At 49.5% G+C, this 16,729-nt stretch overlaps 11 protein-coding genes across 11 annotated transcripts; 8 read left to right on the forward strand and 3 right to left on the reverse strand.

The window, feature by feature from the left end:
* Positions 1 to 543: 543 nt before the first annotated feature.
* Positions 544 to 3,344, reverse strand: An09g03510 (uncharacterized protein; the record flags this gene model as incomplete). Its single annotated transcript, XM_059749727.1, has 8 exons — positions 544 to 799; positions 838 to 1,594; positions 1,646 to 1,905; positions 1,954 to 2,397; positions 2,452 to 2,787; positions 2,849 to 2,955; positions 3,045 to 3,102; positions 3,190 to 3,344. 8 exons carry the CDS (start codon positions 3,342 to 3,344, stop codon positions 544 to 546), a joined length of 2,373 nt encoding a protein of 790 aa, XP_059606260.1.
* A 1,004-nt stretch (positions 3,345 to 4,348) lies between these two features.
* An09g03520 (hypothetical protein) lies at positions 4,349 to 5,185 on the forward strand (the record flags this gene model as incomplete). The annotated part of the gene is made up of 4 exons (XM_059749728.1): positions 4,349 to 4,456; positions 4,588 to 4,659; positions 4,716 to 4,887; positions 5,085 to 5,185. 4 exons carry the CDS (start codon positions 4,349 to 4,351, stop codon positions 5,183 to 5,185), a joined length of 453 nt encoding a protein of 150 aa, XP_059606261.1.
* Positions 5,186 to 5,385: 200 nt separating this feature from the next.
* Positions 5,386 to 6,087, forward strand: An09g03530 (uncharacterized protein; the record flags this gene model as incomplete). Its single annotated transcript, XM_001393633.1, has 4 exons — positions 5,386 to 5,527; positions 5,582 to 5,700; positions 5,769 to 5,978; positions 6,049 to 6,087. 4 exons carry the CDS (start codon positions 5,386 to 5,388, stop codon positions 6,085 to 6,087), a joined length of 510 nt encoding a protein of 169 aa, XP_001393670.1.
* Positions 6,088 to 6,461: 374 nt separating this feature from the next.
* Positions 6,462 to 6,845, forward strand: An09g03540 (hypothetical protein; the record flags this gene model as incomplete). The annotated part of the gene is made up of 1 exon (XM_059749729.1): positions 6,462 to 6,845. One exon carries the CDS (start codon positions 6,462 to 6,464, stop codon positions 6,843 to 6,845), a length of 384 nt encoding a protein of 127 aa, XP_059606262.1.
* Positions 6,846 to 7,361: 516 nt separating this feature from the next.
* Positions 7,362 to 8,006, forward strand: An09g03550 (hypothetical protein; the record flags this gene model as incomplete). The annotated part of the gene is made up of 3 exons (XM_059749730.1): positions 7,362 to 7,418; positions 7,514 to 7,669; positions 7,800 to 8,006. The coding sequence occupies 3 exons, from the start codon at positions 7,362 to 7,364 to the stop codon at positions 8,004 to 8,006; spliced, it is 420 nt and encodes a 139-aa protein (XP_059606263.1).
* A 346-nt stretch (positions 8,007 to 8,352) lies between these two features.
* An09g03560 (uncharacterized protein) lies at positions 8,353 to 8,893 on the forward strand (the record flags this gene model as incomplete). Its single annotated transcript, XM_001393636.3, has 3 exons — positions 8,353 to 8,473; positions 8,550 to 8,758; positions 8,813 to 8,893. The coding sequence occupies 3 exons, from the start codon at positions 8,353 to 8,355 to the stop codon at positions 8,891 to 8,893; spliced, it is 411 nt and encodes a 136-aa protein (XP_001393673.1).
* Positions 8,894 to 9,440: 547 nt separating this feature from the next.
* Positions 9,441 to 11,390, forward strand: An09g03570 (uncharacterized protein; the record flags this gene model as incomplete). Its single annotated transcript, XM_059749731.1, has 7 exons — positions 9,441 to 9,577; positions 9,730 to 9,873; positions 9,981 to 10,232; positions 10,433 to 10,617; positions 10,702 to 10,800; positions 10,851 to 10,923; positions 11,219 to 11,390. The coding sequence occupies 7 exons, from the start codon at positions 9,441 to 9,443 to the stop codon at positions 11,388 to 11,390; spliced, it is 1,062 nt and encodes a 353-aa protein (XP_059606264.1).
* A 641-nt stretch (positions 11,391 to 12,031) lies between these two features.
* On the forward strand, positions 12,032 to 12,999 carry An09g03580 (hypothetical protein; the record flags this gene model as incomplete). The annotated part of the gene is made up of 4 exons (XM_059749732.1): positions 12,032 to 12,169; positions 12,235 to 12,270; positions 12,350 to 12,580; positions 12,643 to 12,999. The coding sequence occupies 4 exons, from the start codon at positions 12,032 to 12,034 to the stop codon at positions 12,997 to 12,999; spliced, it is 762 nt and encodes a 253-aa protein (XP_059606265.1).
* An 82-nt stretch (positions 13,000 to 13,081) lies between these two features.
* An09g03590 (hypothetical protein) lies at positions 13,082 to 13,762 on the reverse strand (the record flags this gene model as incomplete). The annotated part of the gene is made up of 4 exons (XM_059749733.1): positions 13,082 to 13,205; positions 13,246 to 13,314; positions 13,401 to 13,488; positions 13,654 to 13,762. Coding segments are annotated over 4 exons (390 nt in total), but the record flags the coding sequence as incomplete, so codon positions are not given.
* A 311-nt stretch (positions 13,763 to 14,073) lies between these two features.
* An09g03600 (uncharacterized protein) lies at positions 14,074 to 15,641 on the forward strand (the record flags this gene model as incomplete). The annotated part of the gene is made up of 2 exons (XM_001393640.1): positions 14,074 to 14,554; positions 14,611 to 15,641. 2 exons carry the CDS (start codon positions 14,074 to 14,076, stop codon positions 15,639 to 15,641), a joined length of 1,512 nt encoding a protein of 503 aa, XP_001393677.1.
* A 325-nt stretch (positions 15,642 to 15,966) lies between these two features.
* Positions 15,967 to 16,714, reverse strand: An09g03610 (hypothetical protein; the record flags this gene model as incomplete). Its single annotated transcript, XM_059749734.1, has 3 exons — positions 15,967 to 16,049; positions 16,112 to 16,274; positions 16,430 to 16,714. 3 exons carry the CDS (start codon positions 16,712 to 16,714, stop codon positions 15,967 to 15,969), a joined length of 531 nt encoding a protein of 176 aa, XP_059606267.1.
* Between the last annotated feature and the right edge of the window lie 15 nt (positions 16,715 to 16,729).

Consider the following 16,729-nt stretch of genomic DNA (forward strand, 5'->3'; position numbering starts at 1 on the left):
CACCCCTCCCTCTTCTACGTGCCGGTGCACTCCATAGTTCGAACGCCTCTTGATACTTTCCCTCTAAGCGAGCCTACTTTTGCCGAGAAGAAAAGATAGGCGCAGCCACTGAAGAGCCACCGGATGGCTGAATGGAGTGCTGACTCCTTGGCATGTAGCATGAAGATTGCCCTATCAGCCGATAACGCGAGGGGCCAGAGTGATCTCGAAGGCAACAAGATTAGATTGAACACCAGGGCCAGCTAACCCATGCATCCTGGACTCGCCATGAACCACTTAGATGAGTTGGTGTCAACGTTGCGCTACATCTCCAATCTAGCCCGTTTGCTGGCTAGACTAGAAGCCCCGATCTGGGGTGGGTACCGCGTCTAATGGATACGAGGTAGATAAAGAAATATTATCCAAGACAGGGACACATAGTGTGCTTACGGTTTAGCCGGACAAAACGCCTATTTCAGCCATGAGTACAGGGGCATGCACACCAATATGCGACCACCAGGCACTGAGACGTCCAGTAGGTCAACTGCATATGCCAGGTTTGCTTTAGCTCCCTGCGCCAACGGGGCTCCGTTGGGTCGGCCGGCTGGCTTGAACCTTATGCTTCTCCATCCCATGATCTGGCGTTTCCTGTCGCCCCCCCTCTCTTTCCCCTTTGATGATTGGTGGTTCATGTTGGCTATCGGAGTCACGCGATAGACTGCTCGTCTCTCCGCCCATGTAAGCCGATCGAATGATGGTCTTGCGTCGAGGATTGAATTCTTGTTTTGTAGTTCGGACTTTGCCATCATGGACTTCCACCCTGATTTTTCGCATCTCGCAAACAGATTGGTGACTTACAGCGGTCCGTACGGTTCGGTGGGAGCGAAGAGAAACTCATCCGTTAATGCCCATTCGAAGTCCGCCTGGAATTGCTCGTCAAAATACGAGATATCTGGCCGATCCGTAGAGCCTCCAGACACGTTCCCTGAAATAGCTAGATTGTCGCGGTTTGCATCGGCTCCTATCGTATATGAAAGTTGCGTCAGTAACCGTGCGTATCTACCAGGATGCATGGCCGTACCTTCCGGGGCATTGCTTTGGGAAGTGACCGTGCTATAGAACTGGGGGTCGAACTCCTCTCGCCACCACCACACCGTATCGATAACAGGACTGACGACCAACCGGCTCCGGATCCGAAGAGCGAGGTATTCACTCCCATCTGCCTTCCGGAACGCTTTGGTGCTATTCCATAGTTGGCTTAATACCATGACAGTCTTGGCCGCGATATCGAAGTTGTAAACTGACATTTGCTTGGCCAGGTTAATTGCAGTGAAATAAGATGCCTTGGCTTTTTCAACATCCATGGTAGCCCATTGGGGGCCTTTCAGGACCCGTAGGAGGGCTGAGGATGCTAGAAGCAACGCATAATTCATCTGGATGGGAGAAGTAGCATAACCGGCCATGCTTTGTCCCAGACTATGTATGCTGCTAATAGTGTCACATGCGGCAGTCGTCAGAGTTGCCAGACAGCCTGATGAGAATGAACTGGGATTTCGGAACAGGTGGAAGATTTGGATACTCAGACGGCACATGCTCGTAGCAAACCTGTCGTACGCTAATCTGTATTAGATTATATGATTACTCATGCGAAGATAAAAGGGCTTACCTGAGAACGCCTGCACCTCCAGATCAACTGCTTGGTCATCATACGCCCGTAAGAGTATATCGAGCGATCTCTCTTGTTCAGAGGATATGTTCCGGACTCCGAGCTCCAGTACTGCTGTACTACACCGAGTTTTCAGATCCTCGCACTTCAGTTCAAGCACTAGCGATGGAGAGATCGTCTGGAACAACGAATGTTTCAGGTCCCCATCCAGTTCCAGGTTTACTAGAGAGCGAGGGGGTTGTCCCTTTATCACACACGTACTGTACCAGTTAGCAGGAAGAAACCAAATACCGGGGCGAAGCACGTACCGCTGATAGACGATAACACAATGAGCCCAGAGCTCTGACCGTCTGATCATTTCCGCTTCTGATGGGGCAGGGAGCCTCTTTCTCTTGGAAAATTCATGACTGGACATGGGAATGTGTAAACCATTCTGCATGGCAATATGGAGAAGCATGCCGCTTAATGGGAACGTCACGTCCGCCATAGTGGCATCTTTCGGGAATGGCCATGTCAGAACTAGCAGCAGCCCCTGGATGCAGTGCCAGGCTGAGCTCCCTGATATGATAGAGAGTAGGGCCATTTCGTTTATATTGCGCGCAAGAGCAGTTAGCAGAGTTGGGTTTTTGGGATAGGTTCGGGACGCAATGCCGACTATAGACCAAAATAGAAACGGTGAATGCGTATAGTACACATTTGGAGTGGTTTCCGGGTCAAGAATTGGAAGGAATGGAGCATATTGTTGGAAGAAGCTGTTCCGCATCAGAACGCCCAAAACGATATTTTCGGGGCAAAAATATACTCACATCTGGAAGAGCTCGTCTATCTCACTTCCGGTCAGGTAGATGTTGTTCAGTGAGCGGGGCTCCGTCGCATCGGGGGCGCGTACACCTGAAATCATCCCCGGTCCCGGTAATGGCGGTCCTAGTCCAGGAGAAGGTAAAACGTGTTGCGAATCCTCAACCGGGGGTGTATGTGACTGAGTATGGAAAGCCAAGTCGCCCTCAACAGCTGCGGAATTAACTCCCATCTCAGCCGCAGCCGTTAGCATCGCGATAGGCGAGGGTCGAGATGGATCGGGTTGTGCATATCGCAGTCTTCGTCGCAGCTCGTCGGTCTCTTGCTCGAGCTCGGACAGTCGCCTGTTGTGAATTGGTCACAATTTATCGCCTGTCAATCATTTCAAATATAGAGCCAACATACTTGCGTTTGTGCTCCCGGCGAAAGGGATCCGATATAATACATTGAATGTTCAGCTTTGAACAACGCGAGCATGCCTGACTGGGATTCAAGTAGGCGTCACATTTTGCCTGTTATTCGGTTAGAAATAGCCATTGATAGATACCAAATCCCATTTCCGTTATCATCAGAAAGAGGCTCATGCTTTCATGTTCCATACCTTCTGCTGCCTACACTCAGTGCAGGCCTTTTTACCTCGTTTCACCGATGGTGAAGGTCTATTATCCATCCATGTTAGTACTGGTTATGCATTTGGGCAGGCGAATCTAGCATTCGTGTCACTATACATAGCGATAACTACTTACGTTCGCTCGCCAGATGCCATTTCACGCGATGCATCTTGTATGCGGACTCGAGCTCTATGATCCGGTGGCTCATGCTGCTGTTGTTGCGATGATGAACGTTGGAGACGCCGGCGGCGAAGATTCGGCTCCAGAGCAGCGCGCGGAGATAACTCCATTCTAATCTCCGATACAATGTCTTAAGAAGTCGGAAGTGTTGGAATGTAACAGCCTACCTGACGAAGTTAATACAAAACCAAGATATGACGGAAATTTGTCAATACTAGAACTAACTATATCAACTCTTACTAAGAGTACTTAGACAAAAGTAGGGGCCGAGCCGCCAAGGAACATGACAGTTAGTAATGTTGAAGACTCCGTCGCGTGATAACCTGACAAAAATATATACGGAGGTATCCACACTCGACAGAGAGATGCTTTAGTGAATAAAATTGAAAATGATGGGCCTATCCATGACCAGTCAAACTACAAGCCAAGCTGATTCTTGCTGCCTAGAGATCTCCAAATACATCCATTGGGAACTTCTTGGTCATCAAGCCTTGTTTTGCCGGAACCGGCCTCTGGAATCACGGGACTTCGGAAAAAGGCGCAATATCATTGGACCATATCCCGGTACCGGCTTTGTGGCTTATCGCTATCGCTGTGATTCTAGGACAATTTATTGTTTCACCTGCAACTCAAACTTAAATTGAGCAGTACTTTAAAAAGAAGAGGAAGATATAGATGGGGATATATTCCCTAGTCTGTGCTTTGAAAGATTATAAGAAGAGCAGAATCATTGATAGATCCATGAGGCGATTGAGGCAATATATATATTTTAGCGACAGTGATTCTTTTAAGTTATAACCAAACAGTGTATGCATATCTTGATTCTACCGCTACTTAATAGCGAGTACCATACTCAAGTCTTCACTATTGGTGAGAACCTGGATAATTACTAGTACATGCTATGAGGCTGCAAGACTGGAAACTCTCGCGATGCTACAATCTCACGCATATGCGCCCCTCCACGCAGATGGTATAACTGCTAGGACATTTTCCCTTAACAAGGAAAGGATATCCCAACTACCATAGCTCCTATAGGCTTGCACCAACATTAGGCTACAAGACTCATGTAAAGAGACTAGTCCCAGTGGCTTGGATCAACTGCCGACTTGAGATGATGTCATCAGAAGGCCACATGTGTGAACCACCATCAGCAGTAACACAATCTGCCTCCCTTTTCCTTCCAACCCCTATGGTTGCTGATGCGGCCAAGCGCATATGTAGCGTACCACGTCGTTGATACAGCACTGCAACCCCCTAAGTAACACGATTATAGATCGGGACGCATGGGTAGCTATCTTTCATTGAAGATCTGCAAGTTGCCGGCCAAGTATCCAGACTTAGCTTCTATATCAGACCACACTCTTGGCGAACTATGATGTTACAGTGCCACAAGTGCACCGGAAACTTGCTGCTACATTGAGTGATGTGACATGACACTTGTTAAGTTGCTTGCGTGTCCTTCGGGACCGTTGTAATCCAAGCACTTGGGTGCCCGTGGGGCAGATAGTCTTCGTAAACGTATACTGACGTTCATGAAGGTGTCTCGATGTGGAATTGCTCCCCACCGTTGGATTCGTGACAGAGGTTGCTTTAATCTGTCATTTCACCAAGTAGCCATCGCAAATGTCCATGGTATTCGAGGCGCAATGACCGGTTTGTAAAGTGGCTGATGTGGATCAGTAATGGATGTGTAATAATTGCAAAGTCTGTCTGTAGAGCCATGTGAAGACGGAGTGGTGACAAAGGACCCAACAGATTATATGGTAGTAGCCACGATATCAGTAATATTATAAGCCAACTAGCATCGTACGCTGTATGGAGCCGTCTCATGGGTGCCCTTTAGTTGTCAGTAGATGGGTATTTGGAAAGCCGACCTGTAGACCTCGAGCTGAACTCCGGATGCAGAGACCATGATAGAGGTGTCGCTACCTCACTCTTGCCATTATACTAATACTTCTGCTCGCTAGTAATACAGGATCTTGTCCTGAACCTGACGTGCCCGGGAGTGGCGAAAGGGGATGAGGCGGGCACAATGCTCGATTTACTCACCGTGACATCACCGCTGGCACAACGCGTCGATCCGACATATAAACATCAAACAACATGAAAATCCCTTATTGAGACAGAAAATCCCACATTCATCAGTACATCATGTCCTCTGAAATTCCAGATATCCCTGAATTGAAGCGCGTCGTGGAAAGCGGCCAGCGCATTGACCCAGGGGATGTCTCTGCTCTGGCCCAGACCGAGAGCGAATTGAGCGGTGGTGGGCCCATTAGAGGTGGAACAGCAGGTGCGTTCATACTACTTTTAGGCATTGATGCATTGTATTGACCCAAGCAAACAGCAACAGCACAAAGCCTGGCCATGAAGCAGATGAATTCCGACGCGAAATTGGAGGCTTTATCGCGAAAGCCACAGAGCCACATAACACAGGATGATGCTCGGGAGCTTCACGCGGCTGAGGTAAGGACATCATGGTTTTACTTCTCTCTGAGATAAACCAAGAGATTTAATTCTCATGTCTGATGCAGGGCCGCGCCTTCAACAAGCCACCCGGTCCCGGGTCCGTCTCCGCGCAAGTCCAATCTATAGCCGATCGCAATGAGGCCCTTGGAGTCCCTGCTGTACCGGGAGAGGCTCCTGTGTACATTACGAAGGATGATGCGAGGGAGGCTCAACATGCTGAATCGACGATCTATGGCGGACAAAACCCACGGGGTGGGATTGCGGCACAGATGCAGGTAAGTGAGAGTAGATGGATGGACCTGAGCGTCCCTGTCTGGTCTGGACTACAGCTAACAATTGGCCTAGAGTGCTGCTGATAAAATTGAACATGCTTATCAGGACTGATTCGTCTACAATCATGGGTTTCAAGTCTGACAAGGCCATAGTGAGCCTATATTCTATCCCATTCAAATTGCCCATTGGTCATAAAAAGCCATCAGTACGTATTATGACTGTTTCAGAACATATTCGCTATCGCTTATATTTATACATTTCAAGAATAAGCTTATATGTTACTCTATTCGAGATAAGCGATGTATAATTGTACATTCGGGCATAAGATAGTAACTAAATTATTATCGCTCTTGGAAGCGAGGAGAGACGGCTAAATTTGGCTCCTGTCCTCGGTGAATTATATAAGATATCATCACATTTACGGTGTAGGCGTATCTATTTGTCTCGCTTAGTAGTCTTGGCATGTAGTAGTTTCACGGACAGCGATGTTAATGTTACGAGCTCAAGCCTCCCAAAGGGATATTTCTTTTTTTGTAGGTAGCTTACGACAACTGATTACAGATGTTGTTTGGAAAGCCATTGATAGGTTGTCATGTTTAATATTTACTGATTCCAGGTGTGATCATCGATCACTTTTGCTGATTCGTCTTTTCCAATCTCATACCTTGTATGCCTTTCGCTCATTATGCACACTGTATTCTAAGATTTTGGACTATGAACGCAATAATCGGGCTGAGATGCTTGGTTCTGCGTGGCTTTGCATATGCAGAGTGATGAAATGCATAAATTCCTACCTAGAAAGGTTATTTCTCCGCAGCGATGCCAATTGGTTCTTTCATCTTGTAGACTGCATGAGAGCAGTGAGTTGAACGTGAACTGTAGCTGTCACAACCGCAGCTCTGCCTCAAACCAACTACGATGATGCAGTGGCATTGTCAGGCATGCTCTGCCAGGTCTGATCGGGGGCCATCCTTTGACATTATCGCGCATCTGGCTGCACTTAGCGCCAAAACCCAGGAGTAAGCAGAATATGCCGAATGGCGGTCTAGGCCATTAGGACCGAGCAAACCTAAGGATAACGATGTCCAACGCAATTGCAGGTGTTTGTGCTCGGCAACGATGTATGGTGTACAAGCTCTCCATGTCCAAAGACCGAGCAGCTCCATAGTGGTACTCCAGAGGACAATATTTCAAATCAAGAAGATGATAGGTCGACTCGTAGATCAAACATGGCGTTTGCTTATGTATCAAGCCTCCTGAAGATTGTGCCGGATACCTGACTCGAGATGTTGAACAGGGATACCCCGCGCAGATCTAACATTCGCCCAATTTTTTGGAAATCGGTGAGCAAATAATTGCTTTTTCCCGACACAAACACAAACAATATGCCTCGGAGCTCACGTATTGTGTGGAGTAACGCGCAGGACTTCGTCTTTAGCTCGGTTGACCGGATAGTTCACGGGCTTTGAGGTGACCTCAACAAGTTCCCCCGCCGACCCGCGTGTCGCGGAGCTGTCGGCCAGCGATCGGCGGCCAGTGCGCCCATCCGGGACCAGGAATCTCAAATATCCACGATTATGGACTAACTCAGTGCACCTTGCCGGTCATCTCCGGGGTAGAGCGTGACAAATCTTTGTCCGGAAAGAGTAGGATGGAAAGAGGGACCACCACTGCACCTTATCCGGTCAACATGGTTTATGGACGAGATCCGACACGTCTATTGGAACAACCGCCCACACCATTTCAGGATGGCGGCATGTCAAGTGCGCGATCAGCATCCTGATTGATATGGGGCAGCAGGAGGATGATTGGTGAGAGTGCAGGGCAGTGCAGTGAGGGAGCGAATGGTTCCCGACATAACTCCGCATTTACCGCACAAACAGCCGCGAAACCTGTTGAGAGATGAGCCAGCTGATAATGGAGTCCGAGAAGTAAGCAAGGGGCCAAGACCAGAAGTTTCTTTGAGGCGCAACAAAGAAGGAAACCGTGCATCGCATCGAGGGACGAGGAGTGGGGAATTGGCGCGGTGACGAGCAGGAGAAGAACGAAGCAGAGTTCGTCCCGTGACGCAAAGGCGCCCCCCTCTTCAGGCCATGACAAATTGTTCAGACGGTCGCGGCCAGCGCCAATTCCAGCCATCCAGCCATGTCGTCAACGAGAACGGCTTCTTCCTCTCTATCGCCCATCCGGATCCTTGGGTGACAATCATCTCAACACATTGTGGATGGGGCAAGATGGGAGCTATAAATACGCCGCCTCGTCTTCCACTTTTCTCGAGGGTCCTCATCTCGTGAGCACCTTGGTCGCCTTCAGTCTCCCCTTCTCCAATCAGCATCCTCCAACACCCTCCAGATTCCCCGTCCAATTATTGTCAGAATGCCTTTGTCCGGCCACTGCCTGTGCAAGGCTGTCACTTACACCGTGGACATTGATGCACCCCTCCTCGTGGGGTACGATCATTGTGACGACTGCCAGCGTCAGAGCGGGTCAACCTACTGTAGGTGCTCTCCTTGGCTTACCCCCACGGTTCGAACTAAGCATGGCCGTACCATGGTTACTAACCTTCCCAACAGCTCTAGTTGCTGTTGTCCCCAAGGACAAACTGACTGTCAATGGACCTCTCAAGAAGTGGTCTGGAACGGGATCCTCCGGCAATGCGGTGCACCGTCTATTCTGTTCGGAATGTGGCTCTCCCATCGCGCACGATCCCGACGCGGCCCCAGAAATTATCGCTCTGAAAGCTGGTACTTTGGACACGGAGATCAAGAAAGCCCTCAAGCCAGTATGTGCTGCGATCCCGTGGAATAGGCCCCATGCTGATCTGAATCCCTTCTAGGACACCGAGATCTGGACCGTTGGCAAGCTTCCTTTCTGCCAGGAGCACCTGGCTAAGCCTTTCAAGCATATGCCTGAGTAAGCAAACACCGAATGGAGGGTTCACAAGGCATGCTATGATATGACGAATATTATGCAATGTAGTTAATGATGTATTCACCTGAATCAACTATCGTTTCTTGGAATATTACTCATTTTGACCAATATTTTTTGATCGCCGAGAGGCATGTAGAGGGTCAGATATGGCTACCGATGTCAAGAGGCAGTGTTCAGCGGCGATTGGAAAAGACATGCCACGGCGGATTGAACATGGTGACACCATAGCTAATTGCCATACACGCGAGAAATTTACTCCGCAAGAAGCCGAGTAAGCAGCACGAAATTTTGGGATTTTGCTGACGGTCGATACTTGGGAAGCAACATTGTCAAGCAACACAATCGAAAGTCTTGGAAATCCGAAACACTCTGCTACTGTGGACATCCGCTAATCACCGGGACATTATGCCGCAGTCTTAGGTGATCTTAAATTGAATGATGGTATCGCCTACATTGCGGTGCATCTATACAACAGAGCCCAACTAGCTAACCCGCTACGGAACATCGTCAATCCACTGTCCTCCGAGATACTTATGTCAAAGACACGCACACCGATGCGCAATATGAGATCCCAATTCGAAGAAAGGCGGTCTCAGCCGTGGACTTCACGAAGATCAGAGCCACAGGAACGGGAACCGACCGCGCAGATCAGGTCGCGGGTGGCCTCAGGGTACATGACCTGGGGTGAGAAACACTACTGTTGTGGAGACGGCCATAAGTTTCTCGTGCGAGGTCCACTGCAGTGGCGGAACAATCTGACTATTCTAGGGATCTTGAAAGGAGCTTGCTTCTTTTCGGCGGCCACAGTTTGGAGTAACTCAGTGAAATCGACCTCGAGGACGTACTGCATCGCCTTGTTTCGGGGTCTTATCCGACGATGCCGCACATGGATGGTTTGAGCCACAAATTGACAGAAGCCATGCTAGCCGTGCCAGATGATGTGCAGAGAACGGTTTGGACCCATCCGTAAGTAAATGTGATCTGCGCCTGCCATTGCTAACGGATTGGCTGTCTGGAAGCACCTCGTCGCCGCTGCCGCTCATAGTTGCTGGCATTTCTGCTTGTCTAGCCAGCCACCCTGACATGATTACGGCATCGCATGATGCTAATATGTTTCGAAAAAGTCCTGAAGATACCGACCGTGTAATGATCCGAACTGTGGCAGCCTATGCTGTGGTATCTGGCCTCGCGAATAGTCACCGGAAGGGTCTACGGTTTACGCCGCCGACGAGGGGGAGATCATACTATGAAAAGTCTTTTGTGATGGCTGGACTTGTCCCAAGGACAGGTCGGCCAGGTCGTGTCAAGCTGTCCTGCTTCCGGCAGTTTGATATTCTCAACTCGGACCACGGAATGGCATTTACAGTCTTCTCTGCCCTGGCCACACCATAATCCTTGACGGATCCTATCTTCTCTTTGATCACCGCCATAGGCTCGGCGTGGGGACGGCTGCATTTCGGTGCCACAGAATCTGCCAAGAGAACTTTGAGAGATCTTGGAAATCCGGGAATATACCAGGATATAGCCAGAGAGTGAAGCAGGGACGCGTGAAGGTGTTTGAGTATGGCCATCGCTCGTACAAAGGCATCAATCCGCGAGTGCCGCCAATCCAATCCATACTGAAGAATCTGGATTTGTCTGCCGACAATCCCCTCAAACTAGCCGAGCGAGAGTTTGTCCAACTGATGCCTACTTCAAAGAGCAGGGGCTGTACGTGAACGGTGACTTTTCCGGAAATTTTGTCTTTACAGCCATGTACGGCGCCCGAAGAACGACATTGCTCGATTGGACCAGATGCTGACACGAGTAATGGCTTCTACCCGAAGATCATCTCAATGGCTATGTTGGCCCAGCGGATCATGGGAATTATGACGCATTGGCGGGAGTACATGTGTAAGCAGTGATGTGACGGTAGGATATCGGGACTTTCTAACAGTCTACAGTGATGCGCGGCAAGTTGTTGCGGCCATCCCACATCTACACGGGGGAGGCAGAGGGAGGAGTACTGCCGGGGATGTAAGTATGGTTGGATGCTACATTAGGTGATGAGCAATTTATGACTTTCACGAGCATGCAATATTGATTTAGAAGTAGTGTATTCTTGGCTGGATTTGTATGAATTCGGTAATAGAGTCGAGGATGATGTCAAACAGTCAGCAAGGTCAAGCAACTCTCATGGCAGCTAGCCAGCCTGCCACCGAAGCTACTGCCCTGCCGGCTGACCAGCCAGCAAAGAAGCCATACTGTGTCTTCACAGTTCGCCAGAGACGGCTCATCATTTTATCTGCCGTACTTGCCTCTTCATTACCAGTCGCACTGATCGAGCCAGCTATGTCAAGGTCTCGCTCGCTTCTGCTGTGGCTGCAGACGTTTTAACTTCCGCCGAGCGCGGCCCTTATATGAACATCACATCTCTGGGGATCATGCTCGTTCCATCTATTGGACCCCTTCTTGGGGGACTTCTAAGCCAGCAACCCGGCTGAAAGGCTAAATTTTGGTTTCTTTCAATAACATCTGGGGTATCTTTTGTCCCTCACTTCCTCTTCTTTCCGGCAACTTGTCGCAATATCGTAGGTGATGGCTCCCTTCCCCCACAGGGCTGAACTCAATCTGGCCTGGCATGGTATTGACATGGCATATGCATCTGCGACTACATGTACAGAGGGCCAGGAATCTCCCAGGATCACGCTTTCTAACCCATTTTCCACGCTACGTCTCCTCTTGCACCACTCCACCGGGCTTGTCTTGCTATACAGCGGCCTTCTCTTCGCTAGCTAGTACGCTGTCACCGCCGGGATTTTATCCCATCTGACATACCGTTCGAACGACCTCGCCATTGGGCTGGTCTTTGTACCTGCTGGCGTATGATACCTTCTTAGCACAACTATCAGCGAACTCCTACTTGACTGGAACTACCGGCGTCTACAGGGACAGTTCGAGTCCCCGATCCCTCAAGCAGACCAACTCGGGGCATTTCTAATCGAGCGTGCCCGAACCAAATTTGTCTTTCTCTGACGGTATTACCCCTCGTTCCTTGACATCCCCAAGACGATGCTGTTGACTGACATTATAGCTTCTCGCAGCCTTGTCCATACTAAGCTATGCCATGCTCATGAGCCTAGCCATGCCGATTTTCTCCCACGCTCTTGTCCTCATTTTCGCCACAAGTTTCTCCATTACAGTTGCCTACATTATACTGATCATCTTAACTGTAGATTTGTACTACGCTACGCCCGCCACGGCCACGGCAGCGAATACCCTGGTGCGTTGCATTCTGGGAGCAGCGGCAACTGGACTAGTGCATCCAGCCATAGTACACTTGGATAGATATACGAGAATGTGGGAGGAATGGTAGGGGAAGTAGTGTGTCCGCTGTTGGGGTGGGTGTATGTGAAGAGGATGGCATGGAGATGTGCAGATGACAGATATAGACCGGTAGCAGAATCATGATAGTGAGACTGAATTGCAATATTTACCGGTCAACAATATTCACCGTCCTGTTACACTAAAGCCTACGATGATAGAAATTATAAAGACCACCATTCAGGAGCCCACATACATTCTATCCCGCATAGTTCTCTCCATCAATCCCCTTCACACTATCGTCAGACCCTCCATCTCCACTATCCCAACACCCCGTGAATCCTCCCCAGCGACACTCTCCAAATACCAGGTATACACTCTCCCTATAACCCCCCCTCGTCTGACACATTTACCTAATATAACGGATGATAGACAAGAAACCCCTCCCAATCCTCAGCACCATCAACCTCCCCCAACACCAAGCCTACATCATCCTCTTCCCCGACCTCGACGTCTCTACAACCGGACCACAGCAACCGTCATCCTCCACTGGTACCAGCCCGACCTGATCTCCTCCAACAACAACAGCAGCAGTACACTCTTCCCCAACCCACACAATCCACGCAGAAAACGAGCAACCTAACATCGCCCCCCAAACCCCCGCCAAACTGCCACCACCGATACCTCTACCTCCTGTACACCCAACCACCCGAATACATATTTCCCGAATGCTTTGTTTCGAGCATATATTCCCATCCAGAGTGGAGGCACGAGCAAGATTCGATATGAAACTATTTGCAGATGCAGCAGGGATGGGGGCGCCGCCCGTAGCAGGGGATCGGTTTTATGTTAGGAATAAGGTTTCTTTGCCTACTGGGAGTGGGATCGAGGGAGGGGGGTGGCTACGTCTAGGAGTATGAGTATGGCTCTGACGACTTCGATGAGGTGCGTTGAACGTGATATTAGCAGCAGGAGCAGCAGCAGTAGCAGTATTTCTGCTACTACACCTACACATACAGCCACCGACTCCCCCACACAGGCATCACACCAGCGATGAGCAATGACCAAGAAGAAAGCCAGGTCCAGGCCCAAGCCCATCTAGCACTAACTATAACCTAAACCCAACCGACCCAACAAGGGGTATGGTTAAACCTTCTTTCTTTCTTGTCAATGAATCAAAACGCACGAACCATCTACCATATCTGTAAGCCACCCACGTAACACAAGGGGGTAGACCTGCCTCATTCGGCCATGTCCAATCATCAGCAGCGGCCAAAGCTGAACAGGACTTATGACAAGCATATACTACACCGCTGCACACTCTAGTTCAATTCAGTGCAGACAAAGCCAGCCGTCGGAGAAGCATGTCTCTCCAATCACCATCACGCAGAGGATACTAAGGAGGTAGGACAAGGAACTCAGATTCTGGATTCCTGGGCAGACAGTAAACTGCTCCAGGCTCAGCCTTAGCGGTAGAAATAGGAGGTAGATGTGGGTAGTAGACTATGTGTGGTAGTAGTAGGTTGCGTGGAACGTGAAGATTCCTCTCCATGTAACCTTACCGACTATCACCCGTCCGTCCGAACGGGTGGCTTACTGTGTGGGAACTTGTTGCTGTGTGGTAGGGCGTGTGCATGGCGTGGCGTGGCGTGGCATGGCGTGGCGGTCTATACTGTCTATGGAGTTTATACTGTGCTGGGTTGGGTTTGCTGTGATTCGTAGTACTGGGTGCTGTATACTATTTATATAGTACAAATAGTAGTGTACCCCCGGAGGGAATTGGAATGTGTTTATTCGTCTGCCTTAGTGCTGCAATCTACTGGGTTTCAGTCTATTCAGGCAAGCTACCTACGTCTATTCAAGATGAATGACCATCCCCACCCCCTTCCCAAAAGCGTCAAAGTCCGCTCCACCTGCAATGCCTGCCAACAAGCCAAGATCCGCTGCAGTCATGAGAAGCCAGCCTGTCGACGGTGTCAGAAGCACAACATCGACTGTGTCTACAGTATATCGCGACGCTTAGGGCGACCAGCGAAGAAGAAAGATGCCGACGATGAGAGCGATTATCGTCGAGATCGTGAGTTTCTAGACGGGCCTAGGAAGCAAGACTCGCGAGCGCGGAATTGTTCCAGGAACAGTCACGGCAATAATAACAGCAGCAGCAACAGCAGAAAGAGAAGGATGAAGCTGGAGGATGAGCAAGAGACAGTGTTGGATGATACTCTCCTGCTCTTGGACAAGGCAGGTGGGAGTCAGAGTGTCTTGGATCCTGTTGGTGCGATAGATCCGGTATCTAGTTTACCGGGTGATTGCTTCTTGGATGGGGCTACTCCCACGGCTCTATGTAAGTGTCGCTCTTGTGCCTGTTACTATATAGCTGTGTGATGTTGATTGAAACAGTCGCGGATAGTGGCTTCGACTTATTCTCCGATAGCTGGGTGCAAGAGTTCATTGCCAACCCGCCGGTCGATCTCGCGCCGGAAGGTTTACTCCTGGATTCAATTGTGAGCAGTGTCAAGCCTGAAAGTACTGGCGGTCGTACTCCAGTAGACCCGAAGCATATTTCGAGAGGTTTTATTCAGGATACACCATTCATCACACCCACGACCTTGGATAATAATATTGGCATCATGGATGCTCCGTCGGAGGCAAAATATTTGAAAGAGGATCCGCTGGCTTGGTCGTTGCCGTTCTCGGCCATGGATAATTTCCCGACCAGACAGACAGCCACTGAGACAAATGCATTTGCTCAAGCTAAGATGACAAAGAGGCCATACCTGTATGGCCTCCCTGCGGGTGAGATGATGCCCGTATCAGCCGTGCTAGCACCACACGCATATCAATTTCAGTGTCATGAGTACACGATCCAGGAATCGTTCAGGCAGATGTCGATCGCGATACGAATGGGACCGTATATGTCGATTGACCATATTCTTCATTGTCAGCGTATGCTGCTGAATGTATCCGACACAATTCTCAAATGTTGCGTCTGCTGCATCACGAAAAAGGATATACTCATGGTCGTCGTTGTTAATATCGACAGTCTAATGACTAATTTAGAGGCCATAACGACCGGGGAGGCCGGGCATACGCAGAGACTCCTGTACAACGGGTACCATGAGCATATGCTGCCGGACTGCAAGCAAGATGTTCCAGGAAATATGGCAAGACGGTATCGGAGTGGTGGACTGCATTTCAGGAGTCAAATTGATGCGTGTCCATTGGTTGTCGGCAAGTTCTGCGTCCAGTCTGGTGACAAATTCTTTTGTATCCTGCAGATCTTGTACAGCCAGTTATCAGATCTGTTGTCGACGGTCAAAAGAATAAATCTCTATACGCAGGAGTCATCGGCTCGCATATCATTGACTAGAGAGACTGAGAGGAGATTAGAGGAGGTCATGCTGCAGATGAAGAGGATGACCAGGGTGTAGGCAATAAGAATGCCGTTAATAGTTCAGCAACTCTGTAGTGATTAGTTTGATTCAAATACTCATGTTCTTCAAAAACCATTCTGACCTATAGCCCCCTTCTGATGTCCCGTCTCTCCTAAAATCAGAATACAATCAGTACTGGCTTCAATTTATTGCTAAAGCGAAGATCTGCTTCTCGCGTTCATTCAAACCACATTGCTATACGTCGACCAGCCTGCCGGTCACAACGATATCTGTGCAACCCACGGCGGGTCGAATGACAACATGTTCCACGACGAACAGGCTGTCCAGATATTCTGGACCAACAAAGCCAAATCCTTCAAGGTTAATCGGAAATGTGAGGCTGCCATGAATCACACCCACCGAGGTTGTACTTGAATGGAACGACACGTGAAGGCAAGCATGAAGCTAGATTGAGTCATATCCCAAGCCCTCCATCACACAGCATTTGAAGCGAGGATAAGACTCACCATCGACAAGAAAGCCACGCCAGCAAGGCCAACGGAGTGCCAAATGCCCCAGCACGGAAGCATAATGGAACCGTCCACTACCAACTGCCCCTGCTCTATCAACGGGATTCAGATAATTACTGAGCTCCGTACTGTCCAACCCGTTGTTGAACTCGGCACAGTCCTTGACATTGTCCAAAGGGTATACACACACGGCAAGGATGTACTCCAATGCCAAGATTGTCGGAAAAGCCCACACTCATCATATGTGATGCTACCAGCATTAGCAGAGCAATGTCTCTCCCTGTTTGAAGCAGTATGCATAGCATATAACATTACGAGGGGGAACATGCTGTTCGATCCGGCAATGTTGGCGTTCGAGGAGCCGTTGTCGCAGTTCATCTGTATGAGGAGTAAGACAGTGTTGGGACAGATAGAGCTGGACGAAAAGGAATCGCTGATGATGGTAAGAACGCTACTGGGGAGGAACTTAATGAAAATCTTGGAAGTGTTGGAAACACTGCAAAAGATATTCGTGTCGTTGGGGAAAGAGGCGGTTGGAGGGGGACGATGTTCGGGCCCCGCAACGCTACGGGCGTGTGAGTCGTCGGTTGAGGCCACCATGCAGAGGTTCGCGGT

Source organism: Aspergillus niger, assembly GCF_000002855.4.
Source record: "Aspergillus niger supercontig An09".
In the NCBI taxonomy this organism is placed as follows: domain Eukaryota; kingdom Fungi; phylum Ascomycota; class Eurotiomycetes; order Eurotiales; family Aspergillaceae; genus Aspergillus; species Aspergillus niger.